We start from the raw sequence: 19,020 nt of genomic DNA, 5'->3' as shown, positions 1-19,020 counted from the left end.
CAAAGTACAACGTTGTAGTATTGCAGTGATTGATAACATGTTAATTTACGAGAGGCTTACGAGAGGCTTACTAGAGATGACTTAACACTGGCAGTTCTTCAACTCAGAATAGGCCAACAGTTTGGCAAAACAAATAGGGAGAGGGGGGGGGGGGGTACATCGTTATGATTAAGTGACTGTATACTACAAAATCAAACCAACAAGGAGTAGTGAGTTAGTGATTGCATAGTTCGTAATATAAAGCGAAATAAAGTAAACGAAACAAGCCACAGCAGAACGGGGTATATATAGGCCGATAGGCAATATATAGGCTACCCATATATATATATATATATATATATATATACATATATATACATATATATACATATATATATATATATATATATATATATATATATATATATACATATATATACATATATATATATATATATATATATATATATATATATATATAATAAATTAGAGGTAAATATAAAGTAATCCCTCCTCCGACCAGTCAATATATTTACGTCGATATCCCTTACATTTACAAATAGGCTTATGGAGTTCTCATAGAGTATCCGTAGATACCTGTTAGAGTGCAATTTAATAATCCACGCTCGTATAACACACGAGCGTTCCAAATATGATATGAGATACCCGAAATAATTTAAACAGTTGCCTCATTTACTTTACCTTTCTTCCCATATTGGTCACGACGAATTCTGGTATGAGAGACTAAGTGTCCATTCACAACGTCTCTGTCCCTGTAAACGTGAAAGAGTACTTGTGACTTTGCCTAGACGCTGCGGATTCTGTTGTGACACTGTCGGTACGAACGTACGCAATCTTCATCCAATGTTTGACTGACATTCTCGCTCGACGACGTAGTTGCTCATGAATACGCGTCACTCAGTGATTGGGTTGTTTGTGCGCAAGCTCCGACTTGTTTATGTCTGTGAAAATCTCTATGTCATATGTTTCCTTCTGGAAGTTCAAGGTAGGTCAAATGTGTTAATTATAAATGCCGGTAATTCCCTGTCTGAAAAGGTCTTCTATGACATTAAATTATGTAAATCTGTTAAGTGGATTACCACTTCCATTTCGTTGAAATGAAGATATGAAGATATACGTATAATCAAACTGTTTTCAGAAATGTTGTTACTTGGATCAATTGTTAATATAAAAAAAATTTTCACCGGAGTGTCCAGAATCTCCACCCCTCCCCCCCCCCCCACTCCGGCCATTTATTTCTCCACACTTGAACCTCATCCCGCCACGTCCCTCAACCAGAACGAATGATTTCCTTTAAATGCATCACGTGTCAAGTATCAACCGTTCTCTCTAATGGAATTGTTCAGTTAGTGTATTATGTCAATAACGCGACATATATGTGTCTAACAATCGTCAAGAACTCCGCAATACCAAAAATGTATGTTTCACTTTATTCAGGTCAAAATTTTAAAGACAGCAGTAATGTCCTATTGAGCATCTAATGCATAATTTAGCGTCGACTGAGGAAAGAGTACCATATTCTAATATACCTGAGCCTGGTGAAATTTGCATTCCTATATTTGAAATTGTAACGGTTTGTTCCATAAGTGAACTTTAAAACATGTCATAGTTTTACATTGACAACCACTTTTTTTTTAATTCTATAGCGTTGATATTGGATTGCATGAAGAACCAAAGCTTTACATGGATTTACAAGTTAATAATAATAACAACGAGTGTACTCTACTTACTCTACTACACTCTAATGTACTCTATTGTGTACTCTACCGTGTACTGTGTACTCTAGTGTACTCTACCACTCAAGTGTACTCTTTTGTACTCTATCGTGTACTGTGTACTCTAGTGTACTCTACTTAATCTACTACTCTAGTGTACTCTACTGTGTACTCTACCGTGTACTGTGTACTCTAGTGTACTCTACTACTCTAGTGTACTCTACTACTCTAGTGTACTCTTTTGTACTCTATCGTGTACTTTGTACTCTAGTGTACTCTACTTAATCTACTACTCTAGTGTACTCTACTTACTCTGCTACTCTAGTGTATTCTACTGTGAACACTAATGCGTAATTTACTGTGTATTGTGTATTCTACTTACTCTACTACTCTTCTACTCTAGTGTATTCTACTTGCTCTACTACTCTAGTGTACTCTACTGTGTACTCTACCGTGTACTGTGTACTCTAGTGTACTCTACTACTCTAGTGTACTCTACTACTCTAGTGTACTCTTTTGTACTCTATCGTGTACTTTGTACTCTAGTGTACTCTACTTAATCTACTACTCTAGTGTACTCTACTGTGTACTCTACCGTGTACTGTGTACTCTAGTGTACTCTACTACTCTAGTGTACTCTACTACTCTAGTGTACTCTTTTGTACTCTATCGTGTACTTTGTACTCTAGTGTACTCTACTTAATCTACTACTCTAGTGTACTCTACTTACTCTGCTACTCTAGTGTATTCTACTGTGAACACTAATGCGTAATTTACTGTGTATTGTGTATTCTACTTACTCTACTACTCTTCTACTCTAGTGTATTCTACTTGCTCTACTACTCTAGTGTACTCTACTGTGTACTCTACCGTGTACTGTGTACTCTAGTGTACTCTACTACTCTAGTGTACTCTACTACTCTAGTGTACTCTTTTGTACTCTATCGTGTACTTTGTACTCTAGTGTACTCTACTTAATCTACTACTCTAGTGTACTCTACTGTGTACTCTACCGTGTACTGTGTACTCTAGTGTACTCTACTACTCTAGTGTACTCTACTACTCTAGTGTACTCTTTTGTACTCTATCGTGTACTTTGTACTCTAGTGTACTCTACTTAATCTACTACTCTAGTGTACTCTACTTACTCTGCTACTCTAGTGTATTCTACTGTGAACACTAATGCGTAATTTACTGTGTATTGTGTATTACTCTTCTACTCTAGTGTACTCTACTTACTCTTCTACTCTAGTGTACTCTACTTACTCTACTACTCTAGTGTACTCTACTGTGTACTCTACCGTGTACTGTGTACTCTACTACTCTAGTGAACTCTACTTACCTTGAGACGGATCCCCATTTTGTAGCAGAAACAGGAGCGTCAACCACGGAGGGAACAGGGAGACACGCCCCCCACCTTCTGAAGGGTGGGGGACACAATATCAAATGCCCCACCCCCCAGGTTAAGTGTAGTGGCTAGGCTCTCAGGCTCATACTGACTCGTGTATCTCATGAAAGGAGCTCAAACATTTTGCTATGAGAAAAGTAGTTATTATCATTTTATTCTCATCTGTTCAACCCCACTTTATGAAAAATAGAACTTTTCAACTGGGTTGAAATAAGAATTACGGGTTTTGTTTATTGAGTAAATAAAACGAGGAACCGCGTCCATCCATTACCGCTGAGCCTATACCTGCTAAGCCAGCAGATAATGAAAGCACGCAACATTCGCTAATCTCCTTTCCAGTATATTATTTTTCATATTTTATAGTTTATGTTATAATTACCACGTATACGCAAGCAACATAACACTACACGTAAATTATATTATGCATTCAGTTTGGTTAGCAAGGCCACTAATGATAGTTTTAAGTGTTTTGAAATAATGATACATTTCATAGGAGTTTTGAGACAGATACATACGCTATATGGTACTACGCTTGCATGGGTACTAAGCTGCTAGTCATGTTGCTATTATGACTATGGTAAACATTAATCCTCAAGTCCTAGATTAGTATTTATGTTCATAAAAGAGTTTTATTTGTGATTAAGTTAACTGATGCCAAGCACAAGGCCATAGCCGGCAGGAGGCAGCTTTCCCCGTGATATTTGCACTTTCTAAACGAAAATAGAAAGTGTGAACGCATACACAGTATGCGTTATTTCAGTTAGTTTTAGCGAAATGAGCATATCATTTCTTCTGATTTCATTAGTCAGTATTGTGCAACCTCAAGATTCTAGGCACGTAGACAAGGCGTTCAAAAATAACACAAGGTTTATTTAACAGGTCATCACGTCTCAGATGCATGATCGCGGATACGATGGCCGTGCGTTTGCTTTGGTTCTCGCGAATTTGGTAAGAATAACGATACAAGAATATAAAGAGCCTCTAAGATTTAACCTGCTTGAACAGTGTAGCAGTCTAATGTGAAACTACAGTACATAAATCTACTTGTTACCTCTATATGTGTCATGTGTAGCTAGGCCTATCAGTTTCATTGTTAGCCCCTATATGAGTGTCCCAATGTTTCAATTAAGAACACTGAAGCACAGTCCCCTACAAAGCCCACCCACTCAGCTCATGTGCCCCCCCCCCCTTCCTCCCCTAGAAGGTCCCTTTTTGGCATGTAGAACAAATAATGATAACACAAACCTAACAAATAATGTACACCTAAATACCCAATATGGCTTCCCCCAGCATATAAAGGCTACCGCTACGGTCAGAATGCCCTAGCGTGCTTTTATATCTTCACTTATCTGTGTAAAACAATGAATAAAGTAGAGCTTATAAAGTAACCTTAAGTCCTGTTTTTCCCTTACAAAGTGTTTCCCGATGTTCCTTAACTTCCCTCTAGAGATTCTGCCCATGGCTACGGCCCTGAAAGTATGTTATTTTATATGTTTTTATGTTTCCGATAAAGTGAATGCTCCCAGAAAACCCAATAGTGCTCTTTGGTTAAACTATATTTATGACTGACATCAATTCAGGCACCAGACAGAAGCAAACTTGACGATTTCTGTATCTGATTCCTCCCCATGGACCCCCGCCGAGGCTTTGTGACATCACTCCTGTTCTGCTTCAAGTTTGTGTTTGATTCAAAACGTGTCGTTATTTTGAAATGTCATGTAGGTATTGAATGAAAGTTTTAACAGAATACATACAAGATGTTTCTCTGATGTAATTCTGGTCTAGTACTATCAGGTTATAAAACACGAAAAAAGATTATAGTTTTCAAGGGATAAAAAGACTGACATCCCTATGTTCCGACGTCTCTATGTTCCGACGTCTCTATGTTCCGACAAAAAGGAAAAATCGGAGCAATTTTGTACCAAGAAAACTAGTTTTGTGACCCCAATATTTTTGTGACCACATTTTCTTTGGACTCAATTTTTTTGGACCAACATTTTTTCGGACCCAATTTTTTGAGACAACATTTTTTTCACGAAAAAAAAATGAGACCGAAAGTTTGTTATGACCCAAACAGTGCTTGTGACCGAAAATTGCTTGTGACCCGAAATTTGTTTGTACTCACATTTTTGGGGACCAAAATCGTTTTGGGCCAAATCAATTTTCGAATAAAATGTGTTTAGATTTAGACCAAAATATGGTGTGTGACCAATCATTGCCCCTTGGAAAATTACATAACTATAGGGCGAGTGAATGTGAAAACCATAGATATCGCTTGAGCAATATAAAAAGTCGCCTGCATTGTGGACACAAAACATCGCGGGGCACCAACAAAAAATCTATCGCGCCGCCAATTTTGGGTCACATTTTTGTTTTTCGGAAAGAATTTTGGTCCCAAAAAATTTGTTCCGAAGAAATGTTGGTCAAAACAAATTTGAGTCCCAAAAATTTGTCCGAAAAAATGTTGCTAAAAAAAAATTTGAGTCCAAAAAAATTTGGGTCACAAAAAATATTGGAGTCTGAAAAATTGTTTTCTTGGTACAACAGATTTTTGAGACGTCAAAGAGACGTCGCAAAATAGAGACGTCGGAACATAGAGATGTAACCATAAATAGTGCCAACATTATGAACTGGTTCATATAATAAGACTTGTCTTGTGTTCAGTGTAATGTTGTTCTGGTTGTGTTACGTTTAGAGGGCAGCATTTGTTATTTAATGCGGCGTGTTTAACGATTTAAGAGCGGAGCCTTAGATGGAGATATACGGCTCTGTTTAAAGGATTGGGAGAAGTAAAATGGTTGGCTGATGATGGAAAGAGGAACATAGTGTAAGCATCCTGGTGCAATTTGAATTTAATTCCTATGAATCGTTTGCGAGATAACAATATTTGAAGCTGATATATTTTGTACAAAAAAGTGAACTTGAAACAAACAGATGTGATGTCATTGATGCACACGGACATTTTCTTTCTTTGTGTTTTCTTTAAAACGTATATCCCATTTTCCTTTCAGAATTCAGGAAAACCCTCCTCTACGAACAATGTAAAATCTCTGTTTTATATTTCACGTTAGATGGTCTTATTCGGCCACCGTAATTTCTGAAACTTTTTGATGACGTCACCTATACCGCAGGCTGTTGGTGCTAGGCATATGTATGTAACAGAGCCGTATACGGCTCTGGTATGTAAATAAACATAAAATAGACATTCCAGGGTTATCTAGTTCATTCATCGCGTAGTGGTTGTAACCGTACCTGGAGCTACGACAGTGGCAGGTAGATACTGGTAGTAGTACTAGTAACTCACATTTCTAGTCGACGGTTTCTACGAATAAAAATATTCAGCATGGACTTGAAATACGTTCGTCAAACTTGTAGGATAATTCTTGCGCTGTGGTATTGTAAGAAAGAAACTTAATTTCAAAAGTGTAACTTGGGCTGACCATAGAAAACTAGTTAGAGTAAGATCACAGGGGCTACAACTTCCAATGCCAATTCTAGCCTAACTTAGGCACATTGTTTGGCAACTATGGGGTACTATGGATCCTTTTCTACTAATCCAGTAACGAATAGAGCATGTTCAAGGTTTGCTTTATGGAATGCAAGATCTTTGAGATCCAAAACTTCCGAAATCTCAGAGTTCATCATTTCTCAGAAAATTGACATTATGGCAATTACTGAGACCTGGCTTTATGGTGACCATCGTGACAATGTAGCAATAGCAGATCTCGCTGCAACATTCCCACACTACGAACTGCATCATGTTCCTCGTACAGATCGTTCTGGCGGTGGGGTTCTTGTTTTTCTACGGAACACTTACCACGTGACTGAATGTGACATTAAAGCCCTCATCTCGTTTGAATACATTGAACTTGTAGTTTCAGCTCCGTCTCAAATTCCTCTAAGGCTGATAGTACTGTACAGGCCACCGAAAACGAAAAATAAGCAATCAACTACATCCCTATTCTTGAAGGAATTCCCAAAGCTTATTGAGTCCTTTTGTTCGGAACCTGGTTATGTGATGATTGTTGGGGATTTCAATTTTCACTGTGATGATATGATGAACCGTGACACTGTATCTTTTCAGGATTTATTATACTCTGCCAACCTCAAACAGCATGTTGCTGTTCCCACGCATCGTGGTGGTCACACATTGGACCTCATCATTTCTCGTAATGATGATGATTTCATATCTAACATCGATACCACAAGCTATCTTACCTCCGATCATGCTGTAGTTATGTGCTCGCTTGAAATTGGACGTCCGCCTCTTTCCAAGATTGAAATCAAAACACGGAAGCTGAACCAAATAAACTTAGAAAGCTTCAGGCGAGACATATTATCATCTCCTCTGTATACATCCCCTGTCTCGAACCTGGATCAGCTGGTGGATATGTATGAACGAGTACTGACTGATCTACTTGACAAGCATGCCCCAGTCATGGTGCGTAAAATTACACGCCGACCTCACTCGCCTTGGTTTACAGATGATCACCGTAGCTTGAAAAAAGAAGTTCGGCGTTGCGAGGCTCAGTGGCATCACACAAAATTGGCAGTTCACAAAGAGATCTTCATTGAGAAATCCAAGCACTACCATGCTGTGTTGAAACAGGCAAAGAAGAATTTCCATCAAAACAAGCTGGTCGCTTGTAACTCTCGCCAACTCTTCAAGGAGGTAGAAAAGCTAACGTCTCCTAAGATCTCCAATGTTAGGCCTAATACCTCCGATAATGGATTGCTAGCTAATGAATTCGCAAATTTCTTCGTAAACAAAATCGAACAAATTCGCAACAACATTTTGAACACTGATAAACCACAGCTTTCAATGACGTTACCTCCTGATGAAACCTCTCACTGTTTTCCTCGATTCGTTCCCGTGTCTGGGGAATCTCTGAGAAAAATCATCAAGAACTCCCCCGCCTCAACATGTAGACTGGATCCGATTCCAACAAGCCTGCTCAAAAACTGTATTGATGTTCTTTTGCCGACCATCACTAAAATTGTGAACCTCTCCTTGTCAAATGGGCACTTTCCGGACTCTTTAAAATGTGCTCATATAACACCTCTCTTCAAAAAAGGGAAGGTATGCAAAAATGACCTGAAGAGCTACCGCCCAATCGCAAACTTGAAGTTCCTGGCCAAGACAATTGAACGTGTTTGCTCAAAGCAGATCCAGAACTATCTCCGGAACAATAAACTGCTTGGTGAGAAGCAGAGCGCTTATCGTGCCCACCATAGCACGGAGACGGCGCTGCTGCGCGTCTACAACGACTTGCTTCTCACTGCTGACAAGGGCGAGGAGGCCATCCTAGTGTTGTTGGATTATTCGGCAGCATTCGATACCATTAACCATGACATCTTCTTTCAGCGTCTGCAGAATAGATACGGTGTGTCCGGCAACGCTCTGTGTTGGTTTAAATCTTATTTCACCAACAGATCCCAAGCTGTAGTTGTAAATGACTGTATATCTAATGTTCATAAACCAGTAGGAGGAGTTCCTCAAGGATCTGTCATGGGCCCTTTATCGTTCACAATGTATACCTCACCTGTAGAGGATATTATTAAGGCCCATGGCATGAGCGGTATGTTATATGCGGACGACACACAAGTCTATGCGATTAAATCTGGATGTGATCATGGAGCCACACTCGCAAAACTTGGAGCGTGTATTTCCGATATAAGGTCGTGGTCTGCTGCAAATGACATGAAATTGAATGACGACAAAACTGAACTAATTCATATATCTTCTAAATTCCGAACTGCTGCTCCAATTCCTTCACTGAAGATTGGAACCACACACGTCGAGCCAGTCAACAATGCCAGGAATCTAGGAGTTATTTTCGACAAAAATCTGGATATGAATCAACATATTAATAACATATGCCGATCTGCTTCTTCTGCTCTTCATAAAATTGGAAAGATTCGCCGCTGCCTGGATCAGCAAACAGCCGAAACACTAGTCCACGCCTTTGTTTCATCCCGTGTTGACAACTGTAACAGTTTGCTATACGGTTTGCCCGATCAGCAGGTGAATAAGCTTCAACGGATACAAAATTCGGCGGCAAGGTTGGTAACCCGCACCAAACGGTCTGAACATATCACACCAATCCTTCGTGATCTTCACTGGCTTTCTGTGAAACAACGCATCAACTTCAAAATCCTGCTTCTAACTTTTAAATGTATCCATGGACTTGCTCCAGTGTACCTACAAAACCTCATCCGGGACTATACGCCACGTTGTTGCCTCCGATCCAGTTCGAAATCTTTACTGGTCACTCCTCCTGTATGCACTAAGTCATACGGCTCTCGCTCGTTTCAGTTCTCTTCCGCTGTCCTCTGGAATGACTTATCGATCAAAGTTAAAGAAGCTCAGTCAGTAACCAGTTTCAAATCTCTCTTAAAGACTCACCTGTTCTCTTGTTTGTAGTTTTCTGTCCTTCAGCGCATAGAGACTTAAGTGTGTATTTGCGCTTTATAAGAACTGTGTATTATTATTATTATTATTATTATTATTACCTGTAGTTAAAAAGTGATCTGCATGCATGGTTTTACTCTAGAACTTGATTAGGACTAGCTAAGTTTTGGCATATAGGCCTTTACCTTAGAAATAAACTCATCTAGTAACATGCTTTTTGGTTTGGCTATGGTCACATATGTCCCTTCATGAGTATTTGAAGACCAAAACTGCTTTGGTGTGCCTGCATGTGATGGATATACCTCAATGACTAGAGGTTTAACTTTAAGCCTAGGATATATAGCTAATGATAAATCAAAGGGATACAAACCCTACAAATAAATGTTATACATACAGGCAAGCCAGAAGGAAATTGTTGATTATTTTCATGTTGATATTTTCATTTAGTTGATAGTGATCCTAGTTAGCAGAAAATTAAAGCATGGCTGCTTGAAAGTCACTCAGTAGTTTGTATGTGAATGAAAGACCTATGGCTGTCTCTTCCCGGCACCCAACCCCCCCCCCAAAAAAAAAAGAAATATTAGCCGACTGTGCATATATTCAAGGTTGTTTGCAAAATGATGTCAACTCCTTGTATAAAGTGTAAGAGGGTTTGAAAAGGTACATGTATTTGCTGTAGATCTTTCAATAAGACTAACACCTCAAGAAGCTCTTCCATAAATCATTCTATCTAATTAGTAGCTGCATTAAAGGGTGTGAAGACTCGCGCACAAAGAAACGTCTGATGCCAGTAATCTGACCTAGTTTCGAATGAGGTGTAACAGAAGTGTTAGACACCACCATCTATCCCAGGAAATACACACACAGCTTGCTACCATCGGTAATTATAAGACACTAGTGTACAGTCAATACATACAGCTACGGTCAATACCCACAACACAATGTACATGTAGCAACGATGGACATCTCATGTCTAGATAAAAGATAACAAGGTATCACGTTTCATTACTGTCTGTATTTTGTAGCGACAAGAAGAAAACTTCACTTGCAAGCAACGGAAAGTTAACTTTTTCAGAGCGTGGCACGCAGTTTAAATTTGGGGCGAGTCTTCAATGCCTTTAACAGAAATATGCATTCTACAACATTGATGAATATACCACAATGATAATTTGAGGAAAATGTTTTTAAAATAAGATGAAAAAGCCTGGTGAAGAAAACAAAAGAATCACTTGTTTTCCATAAATCTATGTTTTGCACCTTCTCTTCTCGTCAGTCCTACAGCTAGCAAGTGGTCGTTACCATGGTACTGAGATTGGAACATTTGCACTTGCAAGTTCCACTGAGTCGGGAGCAAAGGGAACCGTCTATGCTGTGGACGAGTCACGAATCTTCATAAAAGGATTCACTTTTGATGGAAACCAAATTGGCACAGGTTAGACTGTTTCTCAGCTATATTAGAAACCTTATTTCAGTTTAAAAAATTACCCTATTCCTCGTTCAATACTATAAAGTAAAACTACAGTAGGATTATCCAGACTTCTTTTTTTACCGGATCCAGGTTTATCAGTATCCTAATAGTCAATGCAATGCACTTTCATTTAAATCTAGTTTTTCAAGTTTTGTTCAATAAACATCAAATACGTGTTATCAATACCAAAGCTAAGACTGGGGCCATGCATTGTATTCCATATTTAAAAGGAAAATATGTGTTTTGTACATACAAAGAGTCATTGGCACATTACAGCAAAACTCTGTTATGAATGCTAACGTCTTTTTCATATCCCGAGAATTCCCGTTCCCAAACTTTTCCGGTCAATCCAGGTTTTACCGTGGTTTATTTGTTATGTATGGGTTTGTGTGTGTGTGTGTTTTTGTGTATGTTGCCAACGAGGGTGCGGTTACTATACCAGCCAAACGCGCTGCCTACACCTGTAAGAATATAAAATTGGTGAATGCCACTCTTGTGTGATTGCGATTTAAATTACTTTTACCACTTTATACAAGAGCTAAAATGTGATAACTATAGGTTTCATAAAGATATAATTAATCTTGCATAACATAAAACTATGTGGTTTCTTACTTCTCTTATATAGACCTATACCTGATATGCAAAGCAGGTTTGGAGATACAAAGTAATGGTTACGCAGGCGCGGATCCAGGGGGGGTCCAGGGGGTCCGGACCGCCCCCTGCTCTTGGCCCAAAAAAAAAGAGAGAAAAAAAGAGAGAGAGAGAAAAAATAATTAAATTAAACACCAATTTTAAACACGTAGGACGTCAGAAGGGAGGTTATCCTTACAAGTCAGCCAGGTGTGTCATTTCCGTCAAATGAACTATAGTGTGCACGCGTGCTACACGTGCAAAAAATGCCTAAAAATCTCAATTTTCAGACCGAAAAGTTTCAAAATTGAGGCGGTGTTCGAATTGTTTTGGGCAGTGAGGTGGCAGAGCGGTAGGCTGCATAGGATGCACCGACGAATTCTTCATGAGAGATCGTTTTCTGCGGTGAGAAGGCATGAAACTGTTCTCCGATCAACAATGGGCAAGGAACGTCTCACAGCTCTTGTTCTCATGAACACGTATTATAACACTCCTATCGACACTGACGAAGTGGTCCAAAAGTTCATTGAGAAACATCCACGGCGTTTGTTCTCTCCAATCTACCATGAATAGATCATCAATAAAACTAGCTAACTCGTACTGATGCAGATACATTTCGAGTGAGTTTTTGCAGTGGCGGAGCGTCCATACAGTCAGGGGGGCGGATGCCCCCCCCCCTGACGGACTCAAATGGACTGCTGGCGCCCTTTTCAGCTCTTTACCACTTTTTACTTATTCGCGATTATTGACTTTTTTATTGCGCTCTCATCTACTTATTGACATTTGTCACATTTTGTTGGTGTAATTTGGCGATGACACCTATTTATTCTTCGTTTATCTGCAAATTAGCCAGGCCCGGAAAGGGTCATTTCCGGCGATCTAGGGAGTATCTTTACTCAAAAAATTTCTGTACGCTACGCGCCAACCAGTGGTGGCGCTCCGCTTAGATAGTGTCGAAAGCGCCCCTACAGACCATTCTTGCCCCTCCTGACCAATACCCCTAGCTAAGCCACTGAGGCCCTGCATCAAACAGTGGTGAGGGACGGGAGGGGGATTGGTGGCTAAAGGCATTATGATTTTTGTATCATCTCAACTCATCTGATATGTATTACCATATTTCATAGATTGTTTTTTTCTCATCAATTGAGAAATTGCAGACATGAGATCCATTTTTTCAGGCTAGGTACATGCAGCTTAGAATACTCGGGAAGTGCCGTTTCCGGCCGTCTGGGGGGGTTTGTAAAGCCACAAATTTTCTGGTACGCTCCGCGCCAACCGATGGTGGCGCTCCGCTTAGATAGTCTTTCGATCAGGCGCGGCTGGACCAGTCAGACCCCCCCTGTCAAAAATCCTGCATCCGCCCCTGTTACGTACCGGTGGAGGCAATCCATCTAGTTGACGGCCACCATGTACGGACACCAAGATGCCATGCACGCCCGCCTCTACCGCCTCTCTGGCAGAGGCAGCTAAGAAAGTATATAAGTCAATCAATCAATTCAATAATTAATTAATTAAATCAGTCAATCATGCAAGCAAGCAAACAATCATTAATAAAGCAACCATTTAAATTTGAGTAATGAATTACCGATATATTATACCGATATATATATATATATATATATATATATATATCACAGATATTATGAAACTGACTTTCTCAATCGGTAGTAGAAAACATAATATACTGGTACCATTTAAATCCCACAATACTAAACAATACAAATTTTCTCGTGTTCTTGGTATAGGGAAATCAACAACAGAAAACCGGCAGGAAAATCATGACTAACTTCCCAGTAGGTTTTCTAATCTTGATTTGGCCGATAGATGCATAAGTTTAATATAATATTTCTCTTAAAATCCGTTTGCTGCCGCTTTCCACTTTTATTTCTGAATAATATTGCCAAAGGTTTCATTCCTGTATGGGTACACAGTGTGAAATACCTGTTTTAAGAAAAGCCACCAAAGATAAGAGTACCTGGGGCCTGTTTCACAAAGCACCAAGTCCTCTTTCCGTAAGTCGAGTTTTGTGAAACAGGCCCCTGGGCACGTAAACCAACAACTTCATCCACTCTCAATCCCAGCCCCCCCCCCCCTTCATCGGTCTATATAGGTTAGTACACTTAAATATATTTCGTTTTATTTGTTTTTACTTATATTTTTTTACACTTCTGTTTATTTTCTGGAAACATTTCCCCGTAGCCCCCCCCCACCCTTCTCGCCCACATTTACTGCTTCGACCACCTACGACTTTCTTTACTCACGTGATATGACTCCTTTTACAACAATGGGTAAGTTTGTAATCGTCTTAGCCCATTTAACATAGTTCCAGGTGGCATATGAGTTGGACTGTTCATAACCATATCTAGTTAGGTTTTTGTCTCCAGTCGCTTCAGCTTTCCTTACAGCTTCGATGTCAACATCGAGGTTTGCCATTCTGTCGATGGAATATTTTATTAGCATACATGTCATTAAGAAATATATACCCGTGACGTTACTACGTGTGTCTGGGAAGGGAAGGGGAAGGGTGGGAGCAGCATATTAAATTCCTAAAATAATAAAGGCGAATAATACATTTCATGATATCTAACATTCTAACAGTCGGGCTATACCCTCTTCATAAGGGAATATGCAATCATCGCCTTCCTACACTAATTTAATCCATGTGTAAATGTAACATCTTCCAATATTGCCCATCCCATTTACCGACATAGCGACATGTTCGCATCCGTGACTGTACACTGTAGTGCCTACTTTAAACTAACTTTATATTCAATTACACTGATACTGTGATTCACGAATCGTTCGGGGTTTATTTTCGTCAGTTTTGCCATAGTGTGCCGCCTATAGTGCGATCGTTTTACTTTGATTAAGAGATCTATATAAAGTTTATTGATAACGCACATTAGGACCAGAGATATATGTTACAGTGTCAATGGCGCTATACATAATCTATTGATCAGGACTGATAGGAGGACAGTGACCGTTGTCGAAAGGCGCACAGGAGCCTGCCCTATTAGTGTGACTTGAAATTACGCAAGTATGTTTCAAACGATCTCTTCTTCAATAAGGAACGAAAGTGTATCTACCGCTAGTGATCAACTCACGTTTCTAGAGAGGCTACAAGCTTATCAAGTTTCGCGGAAATAGATTGGACCGACATAGCATAGGCCTATACCCTCTGTTGATTTGGGGGCGAGGCTGGAGAGCCACATTGATGAAGTACAACCCATTTTAATTAAGTAAGTGTTATTTACTCCATGCCATCAGTTTCGTAAAGTCCGACATAACCATATGGAATTGTTTTGTATCTCTTTCCTTCCCTAGGGTCATCCACCGTCAGGACCATGGCCTTGTACCCGCTCGCTTCTGCACGACGGACAAGGATTTCGAATAACTGTTTGTCTCGGAACATGTAACTTTGCATCCATCTTAATCCGTCTGGGGCCACCTCTGCTACATCCTCCAAACGCGTTGTAGCAATGGAACTCAGAATCATCAAGGTATCACATGATTTGGCGGCTGTATGATGCAACAATTAGTGATCGAAAAGATGGTATAATTATACGAATATTCATAATGCAGGGTTTCTTATTACTTTAATTTTAATTAGTGAACGTGTATTTGTCCTTTGGCGGATCCAAGGGGGGGGGCCAAGGGGGGCCATGGCCCCCCCCCAAAGGTGAGCAAAAAAGTGTTTCCGAACATCCGCTAAATCGTATGATTGGAAATTAAAAAAATCGAGAGGAATAGCAGTGGTAGACTAGTCTAAACCTTTTCGTTTTCTAGTTTAAAATTAAATGCAGAGCTCCCAACTGACCCGCAATTCGCGGGAATTAGACCCGCAGTCTAACACCCAAACCCGCTGACCCGCACAAGCGTTCGAAAAAACCGCATTGTAATTGTCAAGTATACATAAAAAAATTTGCATCGAATTTTGACTTAGCAACCATCATTTCTTTAGCATTTAGCATAATAGAGTATAAAACCTCCTTTACAGCATCATTTGAACCTTTGAATTGGGGCGAGCAGCGAACATTTTCATGCCACGGGAAAGAATGAATTATCACCTACTATTCAATTTATTGATGTTACACAAAAAAATGCATATTTCTCAGAAAATTTTGGGTGACAAAAGCCTTTCTAAGTGCCACCATTTTACATGTAGGTATCACCAGGATTCCAAAAAAATTCAATAGGGGAGGGGGACACCCCCTCCCCTTATACCCCTCCCCCAGGACGGCGATTCGTGGCATGGACCAGCATTTGCCTTCTCAAGAGTTGGGAGCTATGCAAATGTATGAGCATGAGGATTTACAGTTTAACACCATTTTGCAGTTACAGGCTGGTTGTAAGAAATTTATAACCTATGAGAAATAAAATTTCTTGAGAAAGATGATCCCAACTTTGTTTTATAAATATTTTAGAAAATTACACCTGGGAAACATTTTTTTTAGAAGTAAATTAACATCACCATTGTACACTTTTGTTGCACCAAATTGCATCTGAGGGCATTCAGCAATAGAAAATTTTCCAAAGGGGAGGGGGTCACCCCCTCCCCTTAGACCCCTCCTCCATATCACTCTAATGCCACTTTGGCCCCTCCCAAACAGAGGCCCTGGATCCGCCAGTGTATTTGTCGTGACATGAATAATAAGTAAATTACACGTGTAAATAATCGTTAACACAAACTCTTTCCCCTCCCCTCCCCTCCCTCCCTCCCCCCTCCCCTCCCCTCCCCTCCCCTCCCCTCTCCCAGTGTCCCTCATACTTTCTATGTAATAGACTGCCCTACGAACTACATCACGATCAGGAGAAAAATCAGGAATTACTTCACCCTTTGATGTTGCCTTTTCGCCTTCAGGATGGGCAAACTTGTGGTACGCTGTCGGAGATATACAGACTGGAAAACTAATTGTTTTTCCTAGTACTGTTGTCGAGAGCGTTCTTTCTTCAACAGGTCTCAGAATCCGGGGAATTAAGTAATATCTATACAAGAAGAAATGTCAATAAATTCCATGGAGGGTCTCATACTGACCACCCGAACAATGTCGATCCCAATGCCAGACAGCTTTCGGGATCGTTATGTGACGTTATAACGGGTAATCTGATAGAATATAATTATGTTATCCTGTTGGGGATACTGTGCAATACGATGGACCATACTGCATTGGACGCACAATGGTATCTCGGGGACGGTGAGGCCCCCCACCCACCCCTTCAAGGCTTCAAGGAGACACAGATATATCTTCTTTAATAGAGTGTACAGAACGAAACATGTCGGAAAGTGTTACCCTGACAATTTGTGTTGGATATGATGCATCTCCTTCTTTACTATTCATGTTCTCAGTAGCAAATTATTGGCGAGGGGGGAGGGGGAGAGAGGGGGTGAGGGGGAAGAGGGGAAGGGGAGGGGAGAGGGGCGAGAGGGTGAGGTGGATATATATATATAAATATATATATATATTTATATTTATATATATATATATATATATATTTATATATATATATGTATATATTTAATCTCATCTAATGACATATTATGCGCTTGGGTATATATAAGGCAATCATTTGAAGCGGTATAGTATTTAATCTGACAAGCATATACTGATTCATATGTACACTACTGTTGCCTATAACTTGCCTAATGTATATCATTCTGTGGTATAAATGCGTGTTCTTATGAAATATTATTCACGTCTGTATTGTGTTGACTCGATAACCTCGTCACACTATTTCACACGACTAGGAGCTCCAAGAATTGATACATATCAGTTGACTCGAGCGTGTGGCTTTGAGTAAATTAAATGCGCACTCGTCCTACACACTCGATTGGTATAGTGGTATATCGAGAACATGTTACAAATACGGCGGGAATATGACATATGCACACGACGGTACACTCCGTAGAAGCTCTACAGTACATGTACAGTACAGTTCAGTTAAATGGCATACCAGCCATGGTTGCCTTTTGTAGGCCGCAGGACATTCGTTGAAAGTGGTTTCCTCATCCGCCGCAGAAGAAAAGTAAGCCCATGCAACCTCCTTCATGACTCCTTTCGCCGCCTTTTCGTAATCGTTCACACATATTAGAGATGTATTGGATGCCGCCATGTCATCATACAGTATTAGCTAGTATGCCAATTACAGCCACAGACCAGACGTGTTCACAAACAATAGTGAGTCTCACTGTGTAACAATCTGTATTTTCTCCACGTATACATATATATATATATATATATATATATATATAAATATATATATATATATATATATATATATATATATATATATATATCCAAATGGTCTACCTAGCACAAATCTCGATAATAAAAAAATTGAAAACACCACAGACTTTAACTTATACATCTATTTACCAAAATTGATACAAAAAGAACGACATGTTTCGAAAGTAGCGACTTTCATCATCAGGTTACAAACGCAAAATGAACGAGTAATAGCAGATAAATGTACACTAGCAATAACACACAAGAAAAGTAGATTAACTCAACAAAGATAACACTGGACAGTCAAGCTGCTTGTTGAGATTAGGTTTATCCCAATTGATGTGTAGACTTTCTTTGATCCTAAGCTGGAGTTTAGTGGGAGCGGAGTCGATAATTTTGAATGAGTTGTTGTCACATAGTCGCTTACAGTTGGGAAATTTAGCTAAGTGTTTGTAAATATGTGAATTCTTATCGGTTTTTAAATGCTCAGAAATCCGTGTAGAAAGGTGCCTATGGGTTTCCCCTATATAACAAGCATTACAGCTTGTGCAGATGAATTTATAGACCACACGAGATTTAAGGTATGATGGAATCATGTCTTTTACTACACACATATTTCGAACTTTAAATGCGATAAACACTAGTTTCACATCAATGTCTGTACAATGCGATTTGATCAACTGTCTAACTTTGTTTTGAGCATGACCAGAGAAATTACCAATGTACGGGAGCTTGTAAAATCTGGTATTGTGAGAAACCGGGTCAATGATATTTTTCGGTGACACCTTGTTTTGTAAATACGATTTCACAACTTTGTCAATTAAGTGAGAGGGGAACTGATTTTTGCCGAGTGTGGATATAAGTCGTTTTAGGTCTAGGTCAAATCCTTTCCAAGAGTTGTTGACCTTGTAGATTCTATCCACTAACGTTTTAATGAGACCAATTTTGTAAGAATACGGAATGAAACTGAAAAAATTGGTTAGTAACCCTGAGTACATAGGTTTATGATAAACGGAAGGAAATCGATGGCTTCACCCTCATTTCGGAAAAGACAGAAAATATCGTCAACATATCTGCGGTAGTGATAAGGTTTGGATGGGGCAGATGAATCATTCAGAAATTGTTTCTCCAGATGACCCATGAAGAGATTTGCCAACACCGGT

General features: G+C 39.5%; 2 protein-coding genes across 6 annotated transcripts in view; both read right to left on the bottom strand.

The window, feature by feature from the left end:
* The window catches only part of LOC139961170 (uncharacterized), a 176,080-nt gene that overhangs the window by 17,596 nt on the left and 139,464 nt on the right, over positions 1 to 19,020 (bottom strand). Inside the window, exon 1 of one of the 4 annotated variants that reach the window (XM_071960167.1) lies at positions 682 to 930. The exons of 2 other annotated variants lie outside the window; for them this stretch is intronic. In XM_071960167.1, the coding sequence (XP_071816268.1) occupies positions 682 to 693 (12 nt within the window). In that variant the 5' untranslated portion in view covers positions 694 to 930. Of the gene's footprint in view, positions 1 to 681; positions 931 to 19,020 lie in introns of those variants that run through there. One more of the 4 variants, XM_071960137.1, reaches the window with a different exon arrangement.
* Positions 6,431 to 17,838, bottom strand: LOC139961208 (2-Hydroxyacid oxidase 1-like). Of its 2 annotated transcripts, none has more exons than XM_071960249.1 (6): positions 17,599 to 17,794; positions 16,468 to 16,619; positions 14,888 to 15,152; positions 13,895 to 14,067; positions 13,008 to 13,099; positions 6,431 to 6,511 (listed from the first exon to the last, which is right to left on the bottom strand). In XM_071960249.1, exons 1-6 carry the CDS (start codon positions 17,742 to 17,744, stop codon positions 6,446 to 6,448), a joined length of 894 nt encoding a protein of 297 aa, XP_071816350.1. In that variant the 5' UTR covers positions 17,745 to 17,794; the 3' UTR covers positions 6,431 to 6,445. The 2 variants fall into 2 exon arrangements, with proteins under 2 accessions (XP_071816350.1, XP_071816339.1); XM_071960238.1 differs by lacking the exon at positions 6,431 to 6,511 and adding an exon at positions 10,133 to 10,904 and having other exon boundaries at positions 17,599 to 17,838.

This window comes from Apostichopus japonicus, chromosome 3 (assembly GCF_037975245.1).
Source record: "Apostichopus japonicus isolate 1M-3 chromosome 3, ASM3797524v1, whole genome shotgun sequence".
NCBI lineage: Eukaryota > Metazoa > Echinodermata > Holothuroidea > Aspidochirotida > Stichopodidae > Apostichopus > Apostichopus japonicus.
This window is presented reverse-complemented; position numbering and strand designations above follow the sequence as displayed.